The 22,503-nt window shown below is 36.3% G+C and overlaps 2 protein-coding genes across 2 annotated transcripts; both read right to left on the reverse strand.

Moving 5' to 3' along the window:
- Nucleotides 1–1,151: 1,151 nt before the first annotated feature.
- Nucleotides 1,152–13,071, reverse strand: stk36 (serine/threonine kinase 36 (fused homolog, Drosophila)). Its single transcript, XM_083532089.1, has 21 exons — nt 13,048–13,071; nt 12,507–12,598; nt 12,254–12,394; nt 11,785–11,862; nt 10,830–10,960; nt 10,283–10,532; nt 9,668–9,761; nt 9,025–9,191; nt 7,949–8,118; nt 7,593–7,734; nt 6,406–6,531; nt 5,838–6,014; nt 4,915–5,006; nt 4,580–4,643; nt 4,364–4,474; nt 4,181–4,255; nt 3,973–4,090; nt 3,725–3,851; nt 3,456–3,630; nt 1,912–3,366; nt 1,152–1,539 (listed from the first exon to the last, which is right to left on the reverse strand). The coding sequence occupies exons 2-21, from the start codon at nt 12,588–12,590 to the stop codon at nt 1,414–1,416; spliced, it is 3,903 nt and encodes a 1,300-aa protein (XP_083388215.1). The 5' UTR covers nt 12,591–12,598; nt 13,048–13,071; the 3' UTR covers nt 1,152–1,413.
- A 794-nt stretch (nt 13,072–13,865) lies between these two features.
- LOC310720171 (POU class 2 homeobox associating-factor 2) lies at nt 13,866–20,631 on the reverse strand. The gene is made up of 5 exons (XM_083530538.1): nt 20,475–20,631; nt 18,047–18,147; nt 16,705–16,747; nt 16,252–16,556; nt 13,866–15,088 (listed from the first exon to the last, which is right to left on the reverse strand). Exons 1-5 carry the CDS (start codon nt 20,485–20,487, stop codon nt 14,663–14,665), a joined length of 888 nt encoding a protein of 295 aa, XP_083386664.1. The 5' UTR covers nt 20,488–20,631; the 3' UTR covers nt 13,866–14,662.
- Nucleotides 20,632–22,503: the final 1,872 nt, after the last annotated feature.

Genomic DNA, 22,503 nt, shown 5'->3' on the forward strand with positions numbered 1-22,503 from the left:
TGCAGCGTTAATTAATTTGACCACATTCCCGAGCGGATATACTGAAATATTCCCGGCACAAAAATCTTAATATCTATCAAATTTCACATTTTATAATATTTAAAAAAGAAATCGTAGTGTTGGCAAAATTGTACCACCTCCAGCTTACACACATGCTTATGACCGGCCGCAACTAAATAACCTGAAGGTTGACACCGACCGAAACTTAAAAATTTGGATCGGTTTAATTTGACCTTTTTGTTCATTAATATTATCTTTTGTAGGCTTAATTAGGAATATTGGTAATAAATAAAGCATGTCCAGACTCAACGGCGTGCAGATCACCTGTTTCTAAAACTCCCCAGAAATCGGCACTTTTCAGTAAATACGGCTAAAAAGACGGCAGACTCACCGCACAGTCCCATCTTGATATTTTATAGCCTATAAATGATTTTCAAACTGAACAAAACATTTTACTATTATCATTGTATCATCACATGCTCGCAAATCTATAGATATAGTACAGTAGGAGCCTATTTCCAGACGTCATAGAAAAAAACGAAGGATCTGTAAATAATTACTTTCATTATTTTTTTAATTCTTTATTTCTATCGTAAGCAAGGATTCATTTTCTTTTTTTTTATTAAAAGAAAAAATAATAAAAACAAAATATAGAAAGACTCCGAGATGATAACCCCTATATATTAAAAATATATATAAGCCATTATATCTTTTTTTTTTTAAATAACCAAAAACAAGAACTATTTTTTTTTCTTCCAAATAATTTATTAAATGTTCATGAGTTTACAAAATCTTTTAGTATAGTTACAAAACATCTATAAAATGAATGCAATATCATACAAATACAAATGAAAATGTGAGTGACATCTAGTTGGACAGGCCAGTCATAATTAATAATAATAATAATAATAATGATGATAATAATAATAATAATAATTATATATATATATATATATATATATATATATATATATATATATATATATTTATTTTACTATCATTATTATTAGCATGAAAAAAAGAAACATTTCATATCTATCTATCTATCTATCTATCTATCTATCTATCTATCTATCTATCTATCTATCTATCTATCTATCTATCTATCTATCTATCTATCTATCTATCTATCTATAAAACATTTTATTTTATTTTAAAACTGCCACATACAAGTAAAGGTTAGAGTCGATCACAGTGTCAACGGGATTGTTTACATTACAGGTTTAATCTATGTCAACAAACAAAACCAACCTCATAGCCTGAAAAACAAACAAACAAAAAAAAAACTGTACATGAACAATAAACTAATGTGAAGAGAATTTAGAATGACATCTGCCCTGACACTCTCAATATCACAGAAATGTCCATGGCAATCCACTAATTAACCTTGCATTATATTAATTACACTAATGTTTACCCAGGTGTTGAGTCTACATTATGTTCTGCCTTGGCTTGACCCATCCATCTGTAATTGCTTGGAAGTGAAGAACTCTGGGATATATGGTGGAGTTGAAGCTCGGCTTCAATGGACTTCAGAGCCTTTTGGAGAAAGCAGTTAGAATATGAGAGTAAGACATGCTGGTAAGGAGTTTTCACTTGTTGTTCTCCAAGTCCCTCAGCACAATTGTCAAAATGATGCAATGTTTCTCAAAAGTGTCTGCACGCTGTTCGTTTCGTTAAAGCTTTCCGGGGGTAAGTGTAATTGTTATGGGGCTGCACTGATCATAGCGCAATAGTGTTGTTCATTTTATTGCTACTACAAATTAAATTATGGTACTGGATATTTGCCCCATAATAAGACTAAAATATAAAAATGTATTAAATTATCGTTACTTTACTGGTGTTTGGTAATAATCACGCAATACAAGCTTGAAGGGAAAAAAAAAAAAAAAAACACCACACACCTCTCACCTGCTGCAGTGCGTCCTGTTGACTAAATGCACACAGGGCGGACAAGGCTTGACGCCGCACTGCATGATGGGAGTCGGCACGGGCAAGGCGCAGGAGTTGATGGGGAGCGTCTGCGCTCATCAACGCTCTTTCACCTCCTGTAATGGCAGCCATGCTCCCTAGGATGATGCAGCCTTGTCGCCGAATGACGGCATCAGAATCTGAGAGGAGAGAAACCGCTGGAGATGCTGCTCCCATAGCGACTTTGAGCCACTCTTCCCCCTCTATATAAGTACCCATAGAACCTAAGAAAGGGACGGAGTTGCTTTTTGTTTGTTGTGTGATACTCATTCTTTCTCTGCCTGTTACGGCTGGAGCACTGACGATTCCCCTCCTGCACTTAGACCCTTGCTGTAAATGCTGGTTTCTCTTTGATGACACTTTAGTCTTTCTCATCATGTCTAGCCACTTTACCGAAGCCTTACAAGCACTTCTGCGTACAGAAGGTGCAGAATCAGACAAGCGGCTCAGCAAATCCTTGAACAATGTTGTTTCAATGGTCCAGTTTGGTCCTACATTTGACCTAGGAGAGACCGGTCCCAAATCTGGTTCAAGGCAAGTCAAGAGGTCACAGCCGGCTTCTCGAACTCCGTCATCATAGTGGCATAGAGCAGCTCGGAGCACGACCGGATCCACGGGCATGGCAAAGAGGGTGGAGTCAGGTGTGCAAGTCTGACAGAGCAAACCCAGAAGTTGCACAGCACACCCAAACAAAGATTCAGTCTGTAGCAGCATGGACAAGAGAGAACTTGCTGTCCTAATTTTAGGCTGAGGAGGCTGACCTTTGACCTCTGATTCTTTAGGACAACTCTTAATTACAGTAGTGTGACCTTTGCAGTTCTTTGGCTGTTCTAAACTGTCAATAAACCAGCTTGTGTTGCTCTTGTGCCGTGCTGTGTGGTGTATGAGATGGTCTGAGAAGCCTTTGTCTAACTCTAGGCTGTCTAGAAGCTCCTCAACACCATCGCTGTGTTGCTCCATACTATCTTGAAGGTGTTCTATGCTGTGAATTTTTAGATCTTGCTTGATCTTGGAATGAAAGCCTCTTTCTCTCACCTTCCCAGACTTGCTTTTGGATACCTGGCAGTGCATGTTAGGAGGATCCCTTGTGTCCCCACTTTTATTTATACTCCCTTTTATTATGTCGGTGGTTCTCGTAGGGTGATCCCCACAAATTCTGACCATTTGTAACTTTTTATTATGTGGGGTGCCGTTAAGTCTTGGTTGGTCTGCTGCACTCCCAGACTGGTTAAGATTATTTAAGGTTTGGTCGGATGATGTACTCTGGGGAAGAAACCCACAGACTTGAGCTGTTCTGATGAAGCTTGGAACAGCATACTTAGGGGAGGACAGGCAAAGACGGCGCAACAGAGAAAGTGGAAGCTCTAAAAGAGCGGGGGATTGGAGCTGAATCACCTGGAAAAGCACACAGAAGTAGAAACATTTAACGTAGAATCAAATTTAACCCATATATGCCTAATAAACCCTTGCTGTAGAATACTTGCCTGAACTAAGCTTTCCACAACATTTAGGCTTTGATACGAGTGTAGAATCGCCACCATTTTCTCCTGGGGCAGCTCCACAGCGAATGGAAAGCACAGTAACTGGCAGCTCATCATGGCTAGACTATTCATATCAGAGCCGCCCCACAGGAGACCCCTTTTAAGTGGTGCTGAGCTGCTAAGAATGAGAGCACGGAGGCGGGTCACAATTAACATGAAGTCTAAAATTAAGTTCCTACTAAGAGAAGAAAAAAGTCTAGAGGTCAACTGACCTATCAGTAGTCAAGAGATGAGCGAGGATGCGAATAAGCTTTTTGTCATCGTCAAAATACAGGAGTAGGCAATCATAAGGCTCACTGGAGAAAGCAAGCAGAGCGATAGATAAAAGGACAGAGAGACCTAGGAGGAGCAAAAATAACCGGCTTGAATTAAAATGCAGTTCATGGTATAAAGAACTGATCATATTTCTATTTTAAAATAAATGCTTTTGCTTTTTTTTTTTTTTTTTTTTTTTTTTTACCATCAACTGAAAGAAAATCAGGTTTGGCTGCTGTGCTTTCTAGAATTGTGCCAACTTTAGTCCACAAGTGACACCAAACCTCAGAGATCCGAAAATCATACAGAGCACTGCTTTCACTCTGCAATCGAGGGGACAATCTGTTTATTAACATTTTACTATTATAATAATTACATGATGAAATCTCATAAAATATCCTGGGTGAAATTACCTCAGAGAGAAAATAAAAAATTAATTCCAGGACACCGTCGCACATGCCCCAACCAGGAGGTAAAGGGTAATGAGGCTAAGAGAGAGAAAACAAACACATCATGACTCCCAGGACTTATACAAGTATCGCAGCACAAATAAGCATGACCTTTAAATTTTATGGGTAGAAATTCATGTCTTGTACCTCCTCTGGTCCTGACAAGAGATTCTCCAAAAGAGCCGTAAGTCTGTCCATGTGGATGTTAACACACACACCGTAGTGAACAAACAGACTCAGGATTGCAGCTGCTTGTGGCTGGATGAGATAAAAACCCAGAAATGTTGCGATCAATAAAACTTCCAGTTAATTATTAATCAGATATCAATATCGGTAATGAAAACCGGTGAAAAGACTACTTACTGCCAGAGTGTTTGGGTTTGGATCGAGAAATAATGATATCAACAGCTGGCACAAATCCTCAGCTCTAGTGAGAGGAGTAATTTTTATAAGATAACAAATTATCAATTTAATCTAATTACTCATAGCCATCTGTGTATATATTAATAGCTCTATGAAAGATTTCTGCTTTTTTTTTTTTTTTACAGCAATTTCTGATGTTTTCATAAACACTTTTTATGTAATCATCAATAAAAGATCTTTTCAAATATTACAATGATATTAATTTTAGTAATAATCACATAAAACATCAAAGCAGGAGAGGAAAACAATTATTAAGGAGTAAAGTAAATTCAGACCTCTTCTCCTTCATTCGCCAGTCAGGCTGAATCTCCCAAATCGGCAAAAGCACAGCCGTCAGCTCTCCCAGCACCCTCTCGCTCCACGGCTTCTGCAGTCACACCAAATTATGAGCAATCAGTCTCATTACTCAAGGTTAATATAATGAATACATCAATCATAACAATATTTATCAGTGTTAATTATGGAATTAATGATGACAGCCCTTATTGTAGAAAGGGATAAACCAATGATAAATTTTTATCTACTCATTAACATCACGAATGTCAAGAAAAATATAAATAAATCCCAAATCCTGGGTGATTAATACTTTTTCTAAAATCTGCTAAACAAAAAAATAATAATTGACCGCAAAAGAATTCGGATCGTTTACTTATTTACGCCTCCTTTACAAAAACTAAAAAAAAACCTTGTGCCCTGGGTTACATGCTTATGTAATAATATAAAAAAAAGGTCCTCCTTAGATTAATTTTTACTTTTATTGTGGTAAATGTTTCATGTATTATTTTAATGTAAACCAATATCCTGAATAATGATGATGATGAATAATTATTATGCTGCAATTCATAACTTTATTTCTCTCTCCTGGTTTTTTCCCTGTAAGCACCTTCATGAGACGATGCAGAAGTGAGAGTGCAATGATTTTGTGTATAATAAACTTTTTTAATGCAAAACAAATTGCACCTCTTATTTAGGAAAAGCTAAAAGAACCAACATTTTAGTTACTAAAGATAAAGTTAGCATTAGGTGCAGGCATACAGCTTATTTAACTGCGTTTGAGTAAAACAAAATGCATCATAAAAACATAATAAAAACAATAAAGTTTTGTGTATGCATTTATATATATGTATACCATGTATGCGTTCATATCTGAATTAAGTGCTGTTTTTGTAATAAACCAGACAACTATATTGTATTTTACCTTCATGACTTCAGCACTGCCAAGCATCACCTCAATCAGACTAAATAAAATTTGAAGCGCGTCTGTCTCCTCGCTAATTCTCCGGGCATCAGTGGGGTTCGAGGTCAGAATGATGTTAGTGAGAATCTTTAGAAGCTGAAGAATAGTGGAAGGCTCTTCCAACTTCCCATTACGGAGCTGTAGAAAGAAAGAGGCATTCAAGTTACTCTATAATACATTTAACTCTTTGTGTGTTTTTATTTTGTGAATGACTACACATGCTTTTTGGCTTGAGGCAACAACTGTCTGCAGGATGCAGGCAGAAATACAAATAAACAGTCTTTAATGAGGATAATAGAAAAAAACCCCAAAGAGAATAAATGTCGCCTGCCAATAAAACTTATGGACACTGGTGCAGAAGCGAAATATACAGGTTAAATAAAGTCAGTTCATCAAACAGAGGGTGGCGAACAGAAAAATGTTCCGACAACTACAGCACAGTATTTACAGCAAAGCCCTTGATGATAATTAAGCTTAAAAAAAAAAAAGAGTCTTATTTGATTGATTAAAAACAGAAATTTCAGATTGCCTGCTCCTTGCATCCAAAAAGCTTGTTCCACAGTTTCTGATGCATGTGGGCATCCATGGGCACAGACGTGTGATCTGTCACTTCAGCCAACCGCTGCCACTCATCATCACTGTTAACATCTTGCTCCTGGGTGAAGCGCAGAGGGACATGTTAAGTGGGAGAGGTATTGTTTATTGCAAATCCATCAAACATACTTATAAATATACAAGGTGCTATACACTTATTTTAATTGAAACACCTGTTTACTTGCTCGCCTATGCAATTATCCAAACAGGCAATGAGTTGGCAGCAGCGCAATGCATAAAATCATAAAGATACAGGCCGAAAGCTTTACATTGAACATCAGAATGAGTAAAAAAAATTATTTTAGGGACTTTCGAAATATAGAGAAATAATAGGTTTAGGGTTATTATTTTGATATTTCACGAACGACAGAATTTTTTTTATTATTTCAATATTCAGCTGTCCACAGGAGTCTGTGCCCAGATTCCTGTTTTTTACTGGACAGAAATGAAACCTGATGTGGTTTTTTTTTTTTTTGCTGTAGCTCATCCTCCATACAATTTAACATATTCTAAAAGTCCTAACTGCTTTCCTGCTTATACATTTGACGTGGTCATAGAGTGTTTATTAGAGTTGCTATCGGCTCGAATCAAACCACTCAAAACTCTTTTATCAACAAGGTGTTTCTGATGCAGAAATGGCACTCACTGGATGTTTCTTTTTTTATAAAATTGACAGACAGTGCAGTGAAAGAGAGAACAGCAGTTTGTGGAACACTTAAACCAGCCTATCCTGCAACAACATCCCTGACACAGTCTGCGTCACTGAGATTATATGTTTCCCTTTTCTAATGCTTGATGTGAACATTAGCTCTCAGATCTGTATCTAAATGATTTTCTGTACCACTGCCTCATAATTAATATAAACACACACGCATACACACACTGTGTGTTTATATTAGTTTTACATTTCTCAAGGTTTAAGGAAATAAAAGAAACTTTCTGAATGTTATAATTGTTTGGCAGGATCAATCACTGAAATTATTTACTGCATACAATATTACATATGATAAACATTTAAATCAGTCTTGCCATTAAAAACATACAAACATAAATAAATACCAAGCATTATTTAATTTTCTTCTGTAAAGTTTTTAAAAAGTAATAAATTTGATAATTACTAACATCACTGTCCATCCTAACAGAAGCCAAGCTGGAGTGTCCAGATCCAGAGCATCTCATCAGCAGCCTCGGTCCCACCTCCACTGAAGGAAACTCTCTCTCATAGTCCCTGCTGATGGGGCCCTTACACGGAGCCGAATTCACCCTGTGGACAGAACAACAAAAACAACTTTGTGTAAGAATATTTGACACAAAAATAAAATACGTATATTTTTATCATTTCAACAATTCTTTAACGTTTCGGTTCTTTTCTTTTATGATCAAAATTGTCTTTGCATTGCTTGTGGTGCAAGTTGCAATTTTTTTCCCAAGACATCTTTTTTTTCATGTTACATTCAAATTCGGAGCACAAATACTACCTGGCAACACCAATGTCATTGGCTTGATGCTGATTGGATGGTGGATGAGCTGAATTTCGACACACTGTAAAGGTGCTGCCCAATGAATAACTGCTAGTGGGGGCTTCTCCAGCCGGGGCAGTTTTGGTGCGAGGCTGGTTGATAAGCGCTTTGCCATTCTTCATCTGGTCCTGGACAATCAAAACACACCACTTCTGCTTAAACGCCATCAGATCCAGCATTCCATACTATTACAATAAACTTTATTATAACTTGAAATTGGATACTCATATTTTACTGGGTCACATAAAACAATTTTTGACTTGGAAGTTTTATGCTCAGTTCATTTTTTCAACTCATTTTGTTTTGATGTATGTAATGTGACACCACTACCAAAGAGACCAATGTGTTTCCTGTAATTCAAATATTCTACTCTATACATATAATATAAATACTCTTTCTTTTATTGTATATATTTGTATCCGTATGTCAAATTAAATTTTAAACCTTATTCTGTGACAAATTCAAATTCTTTAAAAATAACACACACAAAAAATAGTTCCAAAAAGGTCATTTCATGAAAAAAAGTAAAAAAAAACAAGTCTGGTGCCATAGCGTTCAGTGAGTTTTAGAACCGTCTGAGACACCAGTAGGAGTATTTTAGTTGAATTTCCTCAAATTGACGACTGTGTAGCTAACGTTAGCGTCAGTTTAGTACAAGCACTTGCATCATGCGACCGACTCTCTATTACCCCGTGTGTGAGAGAGAAGTAGAGTTTGTTTATAAAATTATTCAATTATATAATAACAAATAAATAACATAATACTAAAGTAAGAATTGCATAAAATTGTTTACAGTAGTAAGCTTAAGGCCTTTAATTTAAAAAGAAAAAAAAAAAGAAAAAAAAAAAAAGAGACAAATTTAGACTATAAGGACCTGTGGACATACTAAATTGGAGATTCATATGATCATATATTTTAAACCACAGCTATGAAACTCTACGAAACAATTTATTTTTCCATTTCATAAAAGCATTAGAGCTCATGAACTTCATCTTATATTCTCTGTAGTGAACTCATGCTGTGTATGAACTTACCTGTTTATTCTTCTGCTTTTTGTCTTGCATGTCTCTGGCTCTGCGCAGTAATTTGCCCTCTTCACTGCGAGGTGCAGATTTTTCTGCCACCTGCTGCTGCTTCATGGCCTGGATGTCGGGACTGGGCGTTATGGTCAGGGGGCTGCACGAACCCTCATCTGGCAAAACTGTCCAAATAAAATGAGGTGACTGGTATTACTGCTTACAACATATTACATTTCTATTACAACATTCACATTAAAACCTGCTGTGCATGTTTAGTGCATGTATATATAAAATACCCTAAATATAATAATAAATAAATCACATTAAAACCTGCTGTGCATGTTTAGTGCATGTATATATAAAATACCCTAAATATAATAATAAATAAATCACATTAAAACCTGCTGTGCAATAAAAATTATATATATATATATATATATATATATATATATATATATATATATATATATATATATATATATATATATATATATATATAAGACTGTCGTCAAAAAATAAGTTGAGTAGAGAGGTGTGTGTGTGTGTGTGTGTGTGTGTGTATTTATATATATATATATATATTATATATGTTATATATGTTTATTCTTTTGCTTTATAATCTATATATAAGCATATATAAATGCTTAAATTCTCTCACCTATGACTCCATCTGCAACATACGGATGGTGAAGCAGCCCAGGCCAAGTGAGCCTCTTCTGAGGGTCTTTATTTAAAAGACCATTCAGAAAACTCTGTTAAACAATAAAAGATTGAGAAAAATCTTACAGAGTCGTAACTCAACTCAACAACAATTGCATTGTAATTATCATAAAAAACATAGACCATGTTTATTTTACAACTGATACAAAATATAGAAGCTGCATTAAATTATGTTTGGACTGTATATTTTGCTGGCTAATTGTATTCATATTAATAAAGAGTAAAAAAAAAAAAAAAGAAAAAGGTCACACTAATAAAAAATATTTAATGATTAATTAATGTTTGATTTAATGCAAAAGTAAAGCTTCGTTTAGTCCTGATCAGGATTGCGGTGGATATAAACATGTGATTGCGGGTATGCGTTGGGAATAAACCCACACTGTGATTCAATTATCATTATCATTGTCATTGCAGTCCTTATTTTTCAATCTTTGTTTAATTGTTCAAAAGACTCTAATCAAGTCCACTAATGATTCACAATGTTATTTAAAATTTTCCCTGTCCATATTTAATTAATAATGAAACACCCAGAGGTAAAAGTTTATCGCGGTACCATGCAGCCCTGGCTCATATTGTCTGGCCATTTGACCGGATCCTTTACGATCAGCTGTACGAGCTGAAAGATTGAGTTGGTGTAGAACGGCGGCGCCCCCGTGTGGAGTTCGTAGAGAATGCAGCCCAAAGACCAAAGGTCAGCTGTGTGGTCATAGGGTTTCTCTTTCACCAACTCTGGAGACATGTACAATGGAGTTCCCTTTATGGAGGTCAACACCAGTGTGGACACGCTCATGGCCCGAGCAAATCTGGAAAGAGTTTAAGATGAGAGGTGTGTTAAAATGTGGGTTTTAGAAATCTATTTAAATTAAATTTAAATCCTGATTTTTTTTTATCTGATTCTTAAGGGGAGAAGCCTTAGAAAGAAAACATGTGGATTGCTATAATAAATTCCCAGCAACTTCTTTAAAAAAAAAATATTTTTTACATAGATTTTAAAAAAATGGAATAAAATAATTAATAAAACTTTATTAAATCTCTAGAAAATCTACACATGTAGTTATAGTTTAGTTGCTACTTTACATAGCACCTTGTGCAGTACAAACCCAAAGTCACAGAGCTTCACCACACCCCCTTTGCCCAGAAGGATGTTCTGCGGTTTCATGTCGCGGTGCAATATACGATGGGAGTGCAAGTAATACAGGGCAGATACCAGCTGGCAAGCTATCTCACGCACCTACACACAGCAAAACAACGAATGTAAGAAAGATGGCTATTCGCAGAAACCAGGTGTCTATTTCAGTTGAGCTGGCTGTCATTCTGTCATCCATGTGTGCTGTATTGCAACTCTGACATCAGTATGACATATATTGGAACTAACTTCGCAAATGATTAGCTGCTTCGAAACCAAATGCTTTGCAAAATTGTAAAGTAAAATTTCAAAAATGTCAGCGATTGTTAACAGTGTAAGATTTCGAAGTGGGCGCAACAAAATGATGTAATCAAATGAGGACAAGGACTGAAACATGTGTCTCCTATATCACCGTTTATTCTCAAACGTCAATATTATAACAGATTCCTTTAACGCTGTAGATCTAAAAAGTGGGGTTCAATAACCCTAGTGCGCTTTGCGACATAGCCATGGAGTCTGTGATTTTTTTTTTTTCTTTTATGGTGAATGAAATCACATCCCATTTTCATCCAAATTTGTATCCAAATATTTTTTTTTTTAATTCTCTATAGTTATTAGTCAGTTTAATGGGTTCCTTGTTTTGAATGGGATTAATCCAAACCTCAGTAATTCCAATACAAGATTTTGGATGTGTTCTCAAGGATTAAAAAACTATACGGTGGCCATAAATAGCTAATACTATTACTGGACACATTTGAATAATTGTACTGTATTCAAAGGGTATCTTCGGAAAAAAAAGGTTGACCCTTATAAATGTTTGAAATGTTAACATTTAAATGTTTTTGCACAGTATCTATATATTAGAGCTAAACCCTAGAACAGAGATCAGAAATTTAGTTTATTATCTAGAACCATATCCTTTTATGTACCTGGTTCTCAGGTAAGCTTCCATCATCCTCCAGGATCTGAAACAATTCGCCTTCAGCAAGCTCGGTCACCACTACCACCTGCCAGGGGAATATAAATGGCCTTACTACACTGTAAAGTAAAAAGGCATACTCAGTTTTATGGCTTCTTATTTTCTTGTCCTTTAATCCCAGAAAGGCAGCTGTGAAACCTTTCTTTGCACAATAAGAATTGTCATTATGAGCTGTTATTAAGTCAGAAGTTTTTGCAGTATAATTAGCCAAATGACCTCCGGTGCTAGAGAGATTTTTTTTGCTGCCAACGTCTGAATATACGATTACGTTTTGCCTAACAGTGTCATTTACCAAGACATTTGAATGGGAAAATTGGAAACGCTGGCAGCGATTTTCGTTTGAGCCGTTGCACTGGATTCTCCGCCTAAACAGCTTATAGTACATGGATGCTGTACCTAAACATGATCTCAGACTTTACCTCCGATTGTGTCTCGAAACTGTCCAGAAGCAGGACTATGTTTGGATGCTTGAGACCTCGCATGATCTCAATCTCTCTCTTCAGGCTCCGCAGTTCTTTTTCAGAGCGGCCCATTTTAGGGATGAACTTTAAAGCCACAACCTGGAAAACATATCAGGTTTAACTCAAAAACTGACAGTCCCTCTCTCGCGATGTGTGTGTGTGTGTGTGTGTGTGTGTGTGTGTGTGTATAGTGGCCGGTGTTGGGACAAACCTGGCCGTTAAACCTCCGACGACCTTTGTACACTCGCCCAAATGAGCCTTCGCCTATCATCTCCAAAACATGGTAGTTCTCCATCACGACCACTGTGCAAATAACAGAAGGATACTTTCTAACCAATCCGATTCAACAGCGCTGAGTTTTACCCCGAGTTATCTCTCAGGTAATATCATTCGATATAATGTAATATAATCAATATAATTCAATTAGTCTACATGTTTACTCTCATTTTGACGTTATACTGTCTTATACACTCGATCGAGGCAGTCCCGATGACAATGCACTTCAGTGATCGGATATAAACGAGCTGATCTCAGGCGATATAAAGTCCAGTGTGTCTGGTTAACACTGAGTTAGCTCGAGCCACACTGTCATGATCATCTCTCTACCCGGACAGCTGGAAACTGCCCCTAAACCGCTTCTACACTCCCGAAAATACCGGAGAGTGAAGAAGTGTTTTTTAGTCTGAAACCGAGTTTTGATACAAAGGTGAGCAAACTTGGGAAAAGTTCTGCTCACTGGCCCGCTCACCTACCCGCAGAAAACAAACAGCGCTTAGCAACTTCTATAGCGGATAAGTTCACATCCCTGTTAAAATAACTATTACTGAAACAAAAAAAAGCAGTGTTCTTACGCTGAAATAAATATAATACAAAGTCTATAATACTTACTTAGCAAAAGCCCATCCGATATATTTGCGTTCAATCTCTTTGTAAAACTAAATCGTAGCAATCGATATGTTTAACTCAGGCGATGCGGAGGTGTACTATGTTTGCCATTTCATTACGGGGGCCTTCGCTTAGCAACGCTTTTGGCGTCACAGTAACGGCTCGCCCTGCCCAGTAGAGGTCAACTCCATAAAGCTTGGGTGTCTAATATTTCCCACGAATGGCCGGTGTGGGTGCAGGTTTTTATTTCACCCAAGCCACACCAGATTCCCCCTGTGTAGATCTCAATTTTCAAAGGGATAATCAGGTGTTTAATGAAAACTTGCACCCACACCGACCCTTTGTGGAAAAGATTGTACACCTCTGCCGTAAAGCGAAATCCAACTCAGTCCCGGCGAGTCAAATGTTTAAATATCAATGGATTTATTACAATCTGTACAGTAACTAGTTATTTGTCTTTAATTACAATCACGTGATCTGGCAAACAGAGTAATAATGATTTAAAAAACCCAATAAAAAGTTATTTCCAATACTCGTATTTTATATATTAATATATATATATATATATAAAACAGCAGACTAAAACATACAATGCACTAGTAGTACAAATTGTGGGACCTGCACACAAAGCATGCAAATCTATTTGGTGCTGAGAAAACACCTGTCTAAAAATCACATGCATCAATTGTGACTAAAGAAAAAGTCTTTTATTTTCCTCGGATAGTTTTCTTGGCACAAAAACATAAGACAAACAATATGAACTGCCTATCAATATGAAACCTATCAGTGTTTTTACTACCTTAACTACCCGTGACCGGTCATCTGAAATCCCCCTTAATGCTGGGCTTCACAATCTACTAATATTGTTTAACATATATGTATTGACAGTAATTATAAAAAAATAATTATATAATAATTAACCAAAGTTTCAGGTGCACAGGAATGTTTATGTCTGTCCAAGAAAGGAGAAAATTAAGTTTTTTGTTTGAGAAATAGCTAAAAAAAAATGTGTAGTTTCTGCAGTTGCTGAATCTGAAATTTGATCTAATATTATCTCTAAAATGCTAAAATGTAATGAATGTTAGTACAAGCATAGAAAATATCACCTGCAATGGCTTTAACCCTTCATACTGGTGCACATGGCACATCTGAAGCAGGTTTAATATGTCAGTACCAATCATTCTTAAAAGACAAAGAGTAATAAAATAACTTTGATTACTTAATTTTCCCACAAGTTATTTTCCTAGAGCTTTTCATAATAACTGTCAATGAATCCAACAGAAACCTTTGTTTAAGGTCATCTTTAAAATAGAATTCCTAACATCTACAAAAGCTGTTTCACAGCTATCAACTGCATTAATATAGGCATTTATGCTTATTGCAAACTTCAACCAAAAGTCCAAAAGTTTTGGGGTGCCATATTTCAGGTTTTAACTTCTTTATCAGTTCAGTTCTACATCCACTTAAGTGCTTTAAAGCCTTTTAAAAGGCCCTCCTTATGGATGTCTCATAGGACATCCATGAGCTGGTTCCATCATCTTTGGCCCATCCTTGAGCAGTGGTGTCACTGAGAGACGCTACGCCACCACCAGCCTCATCTGATGACACAGACGCCATTTTCACCGCGGTCAGATCGCCCGGATTAGTCATGTATGGAGGGCAGGAGTAGCTAGAGGCTGAGCTGTAGCTGGTAGCTGGGTAATGGACGTCTTCCAGTGTCTGCAGAGTGTAAGGCTGGGAGCTAGAGGGGACAGATCCGCTGCCACGGCTCGTCGAAAGCCGATATGGAGAAGAGCTGCCCGAATCAGCACCCAGAGACGGGGATTCTGCCACGGGGGCTGTGCCTTCAGGGCAAAGAACCTCTGGCTGACTGACATGATCTTCTGAAGGCTGCTCCCATGGATCTCTCTGTGGAAGATTAGCAAGGGGAAAAAATATAACAAAGGCAGCATGAGCTTATGTTTTGGAAAATACCCCTGAGAATCTGTTTCACGTTATTTGTCTTTGACAATAAGAAATGTATATATGTTGATTTGTTTCATTTTAACCACTTAAACTCACACAAAGCTGCAGTCACTGTTGTAACTACAGACGTCTCATATTATATTTACTTAAAGTTATTAAATTAACCACAGCAGATACTAAATAACATGATTTTGATAAAGAGCTAAATAATAAGCTGAGACTGAAACACCAGACTAAGCAAACATTTAAAAAAATTGCATTTTCACTGCATTAAAGATTTATGGTGACTCTTGTTAATATACCTATTTTACAATTTGGGTCCCAAATCTCCAGGATCTTTGAGCAGACCTCCAGTGATTAAAGAATCTACTAAAAATGTAAGAAAATTACTTCAAATTGTATGTGTGTATATATATATATATATATATATATATATATATATATATATATATATATATATATATATATATATATATATATATATATATATATATATATATATATATAAACCAAATCTTGTCCTTGAGTAACAGCATGCAGAAACCTTTTACTGAGTTGCACAACACCCAATAACATTTGTGACACACAACAACCTTGCCGTATCTAAACAACCTCAACAGTAGTCTAATGAAGTAGCTAAAAATGGAAAATAGCAAAAATGGTTTTTGTTTTGAAATAGTTTAAATGAATGCTTTGTAGAGAATGACTTGCCCTGGTGGTTGAAGGTCAGAAAAGAATGCATCATAAATGTAAATATTTTCCTATTTGACAAAAAATTCCCAAACTGTTTTAGATATATAGATATCTAACTCTTAAACTAGAAATAATTGAGAGTATAATTTCAGGATTTTGTGTATGTATATATATATATATATATATATATATATATATATATATATATATATATATATATATGCTTAACAGACCAGAATCTCCAGGCCATTGTTGTGTAATTACTATAATTCCAACATTAAAATGTAATAACCTTTTACATGCTCATAGTGAAAAAAATATGTCATAAAATGGTTAACGTAACCCATGATACATCTCTTTAATAGACCCTTATCATTATAAAGTGATAGGTGGTTTAATTAACATCTCAATACCAGGAGCAGATGTGATGATGTCTCACTGGACAGAGAAGGCAGCAGTGTGGACAGTGCAGACGGGGAAAACAATGACCCTCCACCAGCTGTGTAAGCAGTCGCGCTTCTGTAATCTCCGAAAGAATCTGGCTGGTAGTAGCTGTCGATAAAAGAAGGGTAGCTGGACGAATGCTCATAAGAGAAGGCCTTGCTGCCCAGAGCAGAAGGGTATGAGTCTGAGGAGTACTGCTTCATTGGGTGACACAGTTCGGAATCGGGCAGGAAAGGCCTCCGCATGCTGTAGTATCCAGGAAGCATGTGAGCACCTGCAGGAGGAAGCAGGAAGTCAGTGTTACTAAACTGAATGTCAGTGAATTAGCTCTGTCTTCACTACCAGCAGTCAGTTTTTTGGACAAGTTTAATTAGATAGTGGTGTGTAGCTTTATCAGATGATCACAGACAAAATAAGCTCACCTGGCATTTGTACAAAAGTAGGCTGGGAGGAACTGGCTGCAGCCTGAAAACCACATAAAATTATAGATCTAATTATTATTGCCCCCAGGGCAGCATGTTAGTCACAAAGAATACAGAATCCTCTTAAACCGCATTTCCGATAATGTGTATAAACTGTCAAAAAGGCAACGATACACTTTAAACAATCACGTGTAACAAAACATTATAAAACGTTGGTGGATGGGTTTTTGGTGGAGCACTGAATACGAAATCCCCGGCGTGTCACTCTGCTTTTACAAAGCCAGTGCGAACACAGAGTCGAAGACAGGAAGGCTCTAGTACACAGGCTGATTCTGTTGAAAGCCAGGCAAATTTTGTGGTCGGATATTTGAATGTGATTTGCCAGTGTCACAATAGCACCACCCCGTGCGTGTATGCATATGCTTGTGTGTGTGTGTGTGTGTGTGTGTGTGTGTGTGTGTGTGTGTGTGTGTGTGTGTGTGTGTGTGTGTGTGTGTGTGAGTGAGTGTGTGCACGGTTGCCTCCGGTGTTGTGTGCGCCTTGAGGGTCTAAAGAAATGATGAGATGACTAGAAACATAACCCAATAGATAATACTTAGAAGAGGGGGTGGCGGCTTTGTATTGTTGACATACGAATAAAGATGCAAATAGTTATTTTATGATAACCGTATAAAATGTAGTACACTGTTGAGTATTAATTATTTTTATTATAAAAAATAATAAGAATGGTCTTTAAACCAAGTTATGTTTAAATGATGGTGAGCTAACTTTTCTGAATGTAACAAAAATGCTTAAGATTATTACTGGTGCTGACTTTGCCACAATTGTGTGCCAGTGCCATGCACTGCCCCTGAGTGATTTGCATGAAGCTCGATTAGGGCCATTAGTACAAAGTAAGGAGGGGGAAGGGAGTGCAAAGGGGGTGTCTGTATGTACACATAGCAGCAAACCTAGCACAGGGACCGATCTGTTCTATTTGTCTTTGGTTGAGGTTAAGGTCCCGGCAGTGACCTAATGCCACATTTAACCGTCTGCTTGTGACAATGCCCCACTTATCTGGACCCTTTCAGGAAGACAGTGCTTCTATGGGCAGGTGCATCTGATACTGATCTCTCAGCGGTCAACACATCCCTCACATGCCATTGCTTACAAGTAAAACATTATGTTTATAGGATTTTTACAACTCTCCAGAGTGGAGAATATAATATTTTACTTGATTTTCCATATATAAAACCAGCTTTATGATTATATCATTGTATGTCAGTAATGTGAAAATGCAATGTATAAGTTAGTACAATGTATGACAAATATCTCTAGGAATATGAAATAATTAAAAACTTACGCTGAATCGTGGTACATTTGTTTGCCTTGATCGTTTCTCAGCTAGCAGGTCTTTGACTGTGTGCTTGACCCTCACGCCTTGGTACACTCTCTTAGAATACTCTGTTGAAAGCACATTGAATGTACATTAAATACAATTATTATTTCTGCCAAATCGAACATGCAGATCATGAATACCAATGATCCGCTGTGGCGACCCCTAATGGGAGAAGCTGAAAGAAAGTTTGTTATTTCTGCCACAATCTAAAAGCGTTTAAAATTACTAACTTACTCAGAAGATTTACAGTTTTTAGGCCGAGATCAAAATGTGTTTATCTCTTGATTATTTAGCTTTTCTTTGGCACTAGAACCCAAGGTGTGGTGTTACATTAACAAGTTGTAATTACTTTTTTTCCCCTCAAGCATTTAAAAGACACTTAAAAATGTTAGGGATAAACAAGATCATTTAGCTTTATCCCAGTCCTACAATGTAAAGATACTGCACATATTCATGTAACTTGTGGAACGCGAATGCCTGGGAAACATAATGTTAAACTTCAACCACTGCTTCCATAATCATCTTCTTTCCAGTTAATGCCTGACAAAAAAGGGGAAATCTGACTAAAACTGTAAAGTAAAAAGCTAGTTAACATTTTGTGCTGTGACCGTATATGTGTTCACTTTTTTTTAAGTAACTGCTTACTAGTCTTTTTAAGTCACACATTGTTCCATGGAATCATGATAATGTGAAACATTCCTTCCTGGTTGTGGTAAGAGTGAGTCAGGTACAGCTCAGTGACGGAGGTAACAGAAATAACTAAATGAATAAAAAACTAGGATGAAACAAGAAAATGAAATTATTAGAATGTAAATAAATAATAATAATTATTATTAAAAAACACATACAGACTAACGAATGATTATTCCTATTATTATAATTATTGTATATATGGCAGTAGTGCGCAAGAAAAATACATGATATATCACAAGACAAACAAATCTAACCATCATCAAAATTGAGAAGCCTCATCTATTATTTTTTAATACACATAAGTGCTTCAGTAGCCACAAATTTATGGTTTCCTGAGAAGAACTAGCCCTTATTTCATAAGTGTGACTGCAAGCATAGAGTATGATGACACATATTGCCAAACATCTGTTCTCCAAACCCCTTACAGTGGGAAACTTGAATCACAATTTTTTTTTTTGCCCAGTTGTCAGAGATTTGGAGGATTAAACTTTTTAAGACTACTTTAATAAATAATTCCTTGTAATGAAGAGTAAGAATGTTCTAATTGTTAATGCCAAAAAATATATAAATATGAATAGATCAGTCAATAACCAAATACTAATGGATGTTTTACTTTATATGGCTGCTAGAACTCAGCGTTATGTTCATGGTGCAGTCATGCAATCATGACGTAAAGCATCAGCCTATACACTGTTGTCTGTCAAGACTGGGAATTCTACACAATAATAAAATAATGTAAATGTCACAACCAAGGAGTCCAGCACACACACACACACACACACACACACACACATACACACACACACACACACACACACACACACACACACACACACACACGTAGACAAATATTTGAGTAACAATTGGATGCATATGAACATTGTCATATCAACTTTGATTCTGACATGTTTGTGTGTATGTGTGCATGACTGAGTGTGTGTGAGAGAGAAAGAGAGATAAAGCACTGATAAAAACTTGAAAAAAATGTTTAGTCTGCTTGGTGTCAAATATATATATAATATATAATACGTATAAATGACACATTTCTTTTTTGTTTTGTTCATTTTGTTCATACAAATTGCATTATTTATTTTTATTTTGCAACCAAAATTGACCTAAAATTCATTTATTGAAATCCCCGTCGGTATTACTTCAGAATTGTATGCCAATTCTCACACTCTGTCACTTTTTTCCTATTTATATTATGACCACAATAAACAGTATTTAAATGTTCATCAAGTATGAGTTTTTATTCTACATATCCTTTCTAAAATACTTCTACACGTCCTTGTTTTTTCATGTGTGTGTATCATTTCATTAGAAGTAATTCATATATAGAAATCATTACTATCCTTTATAGAGCTAAACATCAATCTAATTACTAATTAAATTAATTGCATCATTTTAAATGTGCTCTATAGCTATATTTCCATGTAAACATATTAAAAGAAAACAAGATGTGCCCTGGAGGTTGCCACCCCAGTGACAATAATAGGGTTTGTTTAGTAATATTTATTTTGCCTAAGTGTGTCCAATAAAAATATTATAGAAATTGTTAGTTCAAAATTGTGTCCACCACAATATATATTTTAAATATAGACTATGCTTATGAAAAAGTTTCTGAATTATAATTACTACCCTGGCAGAAGTTCTTATAACGTGCACAGAGCAAATAAACTAAAATGAAGAGAGTTCTCACCTGTCTCCATCATGACTTGTGGCTTACGGGCGACAGTGTGTTTGCAGGAGGTCACTTTGCTTTTCTAGTCCAGTAGTAGTGATACAGTGAGCCATTTAAAAGCCTTATGCTGACATGCTCATAGAGGCCCAGGTGAGCGCGCCCATACATTTATACCTCCCTCCTGGTGGCCCTGCTCAAGCCTTCATGATTTGTGTACATGCAAATAATTGGCTGCAGGACGTTTCTTGGTTATTTGCATCCCAGGCTAACATGCTAGATTAGAGGAGAATGCATCGTGCTGCAGCAAAAGTGGAAAAAATGGGACACAAGTGTTGGGCTGATAAGTGACGGCAGACATGGAGGTCGAGGTTAATCATCAGTTAATTTTCAGCATTACAATGCATAGCAATAATTAATAAGCAGATGCAAGACAGTCTGAGTAAAAACGTCCCATGAGCACACAGAGGACGTGTTTTTCCCTCCTCTTAACAACGGCACAATTCTTCTGCTGTCAAACGCTGGTAGAACGTAGCTGCTGCTACCGCCGCCTCGCACACGGGTTGCCAGGTTGAACCGATTACTTTCAGGACAAAGTAATCTATTAGGCTAATTTTAGGAACAGAATTTGTCTGTTGAATATAAACGTATTAAAATGTATGTACGGATTTATTTCGGTCAGATTAAATTCGGACTGTTTTGACGCCAAGTCTGCTGTGTAGCAATTTGACAACCAGTGGGAAATCAGTTAATTTTAGTCCATTTATATTCGCTTCATAAAAAACTTCAATACTCACATATTCAGTTCATTATCAATCATTTAGCTTTTATATTTATTGTTTGTTTGTGTGTTGTTCATAGCTCATTACATAGCTCATAAGCATGAAACCCAAACCATTTTCAAGAGATCCTGTTTTTTTCCTTTTAATTATGTGAAAATAATGTACTTCATTTTTTACCAGCAAACACACTCTCTCAAAACGAGCCACAAGGTGAGTTATTAGCACTCAATGTGGCTATCTAACCACTAAAACACAGTTATTATTACTATTATAACAATAAAACATTTTCCTATATTAAATACTTTATTTTCTTCTCTCTCTCTCTCTCTCTCTCTCTCTCTCTCTCTCTCTCTCTCTCTCTCTCTCTCTATATATATATATATATATATATATATATATATATATATATATATATATACATCAACCACATTATAAACATATCACACACACACACACACACACACACACACACACACACACACACACACACACACACACACACACACACACATTTAAATATCTAAATATCTTCATTTAAAGTAAAAATAAATAACAATGAATGCTTATTATGCATACAATTATTTCATAGCAAAGGGCCCATGAACTACTACTACTGCTGGCACCTCAGTACCTTTATGCTAAAATCGTGTCGCTCAGGCCTCATGCTACTCTGCTTAGTTAAGTGCTTAGGCTGAAGGTGATCCAGAATCCTAAAGGAATTTCTTAGGCGGTTCAGAGAGCAAAGGAAGCCCTATGATCATTAGTGGACATGCTTGGATATACAGATTTTGTCAACATATCCACCTTAGGTGTTACGCTATTAAGAGATGCACAGTGTAAAAAACAATATTCCGTTAGCCTGTGGTGTTAAAAAATGATAAATTGCTATGAAGGGGCCCCTGTTGACACAGTGCAGGTTGGTTCATGCTGTTGATACCTCCTGGAACAGGTGCTATGAAAATAAAAAATTATAGGCAGAATGAACATAAGTGCACATAAATAGCCTGTAATGATAACTAAATAAAGCAATGCTATACAGCCTGCTGGGGGCTGAACATTAATTGCATTTCCATTCAGGGAATTTGCAGATGCCTTTATCCAGGGTGACTTTTTTATCAATTATCTCATTTCAGTTAGTTTACTTTAAAGCATTATGCAAAGTTTCAGTTTATAGCACTATAGGCAAAGTTCATACAATGTTCATAGTTCACCTTGAGTCCAGCTTAAACGAAACATTAATCTACATGCAGATCTACAGTTATTGATTT

This window comes from Silurus aristotelis (genome assembly GCF_946808225.1).
Source record: "Silurus aristotelis genome assembly, chromosome: 26".
Lineage (NCBI taxonomy): Eukaryota > Metazoa > Chordata > Actinopteri > Siluriformes > Siluridae > Silurus > Silurus aristotelis.

Coding starts and splice junctions, on each gene's coding strand:
- stk36 (XM_083532089.1), bottom strand. CDS start 12,590: ATGGAGAACTACCATGTTTTGGAGATGATAGGCGAAGGCTCATTTGGG. Junction 10,961..11,784: donor GAAGCTTACCTGAGAACCAG/GTACATAAAAGG, acceptor TGCTGTGTGTAG/GTGCGTGAGATAGCTTGCCA. Junction 4,091..4,180: donor TTTTTTATTTTCTCTCTGAG/GTAATTTCACCC, acceptor CCTCGATTGCAG/AGTGAAAGCAGTGCTCTGTA.
- LOC310720171 (XM_083530538.1), bottom strand. Junction 16,748..18,046: donor CAAATGTACCACGATTCAGC/GTAAGTTTTTAA, acceptor TGTGGTTTTCAG/GCTGCAGCCAGTTCCTCCCA. Junction 16,557..16,704: donor TACTTTTGTACAAATGCCAG/GTGAGCTTATTT, acceptor TTCCTCCTGCAG/GTGCTCACATGCTTCCTGGA.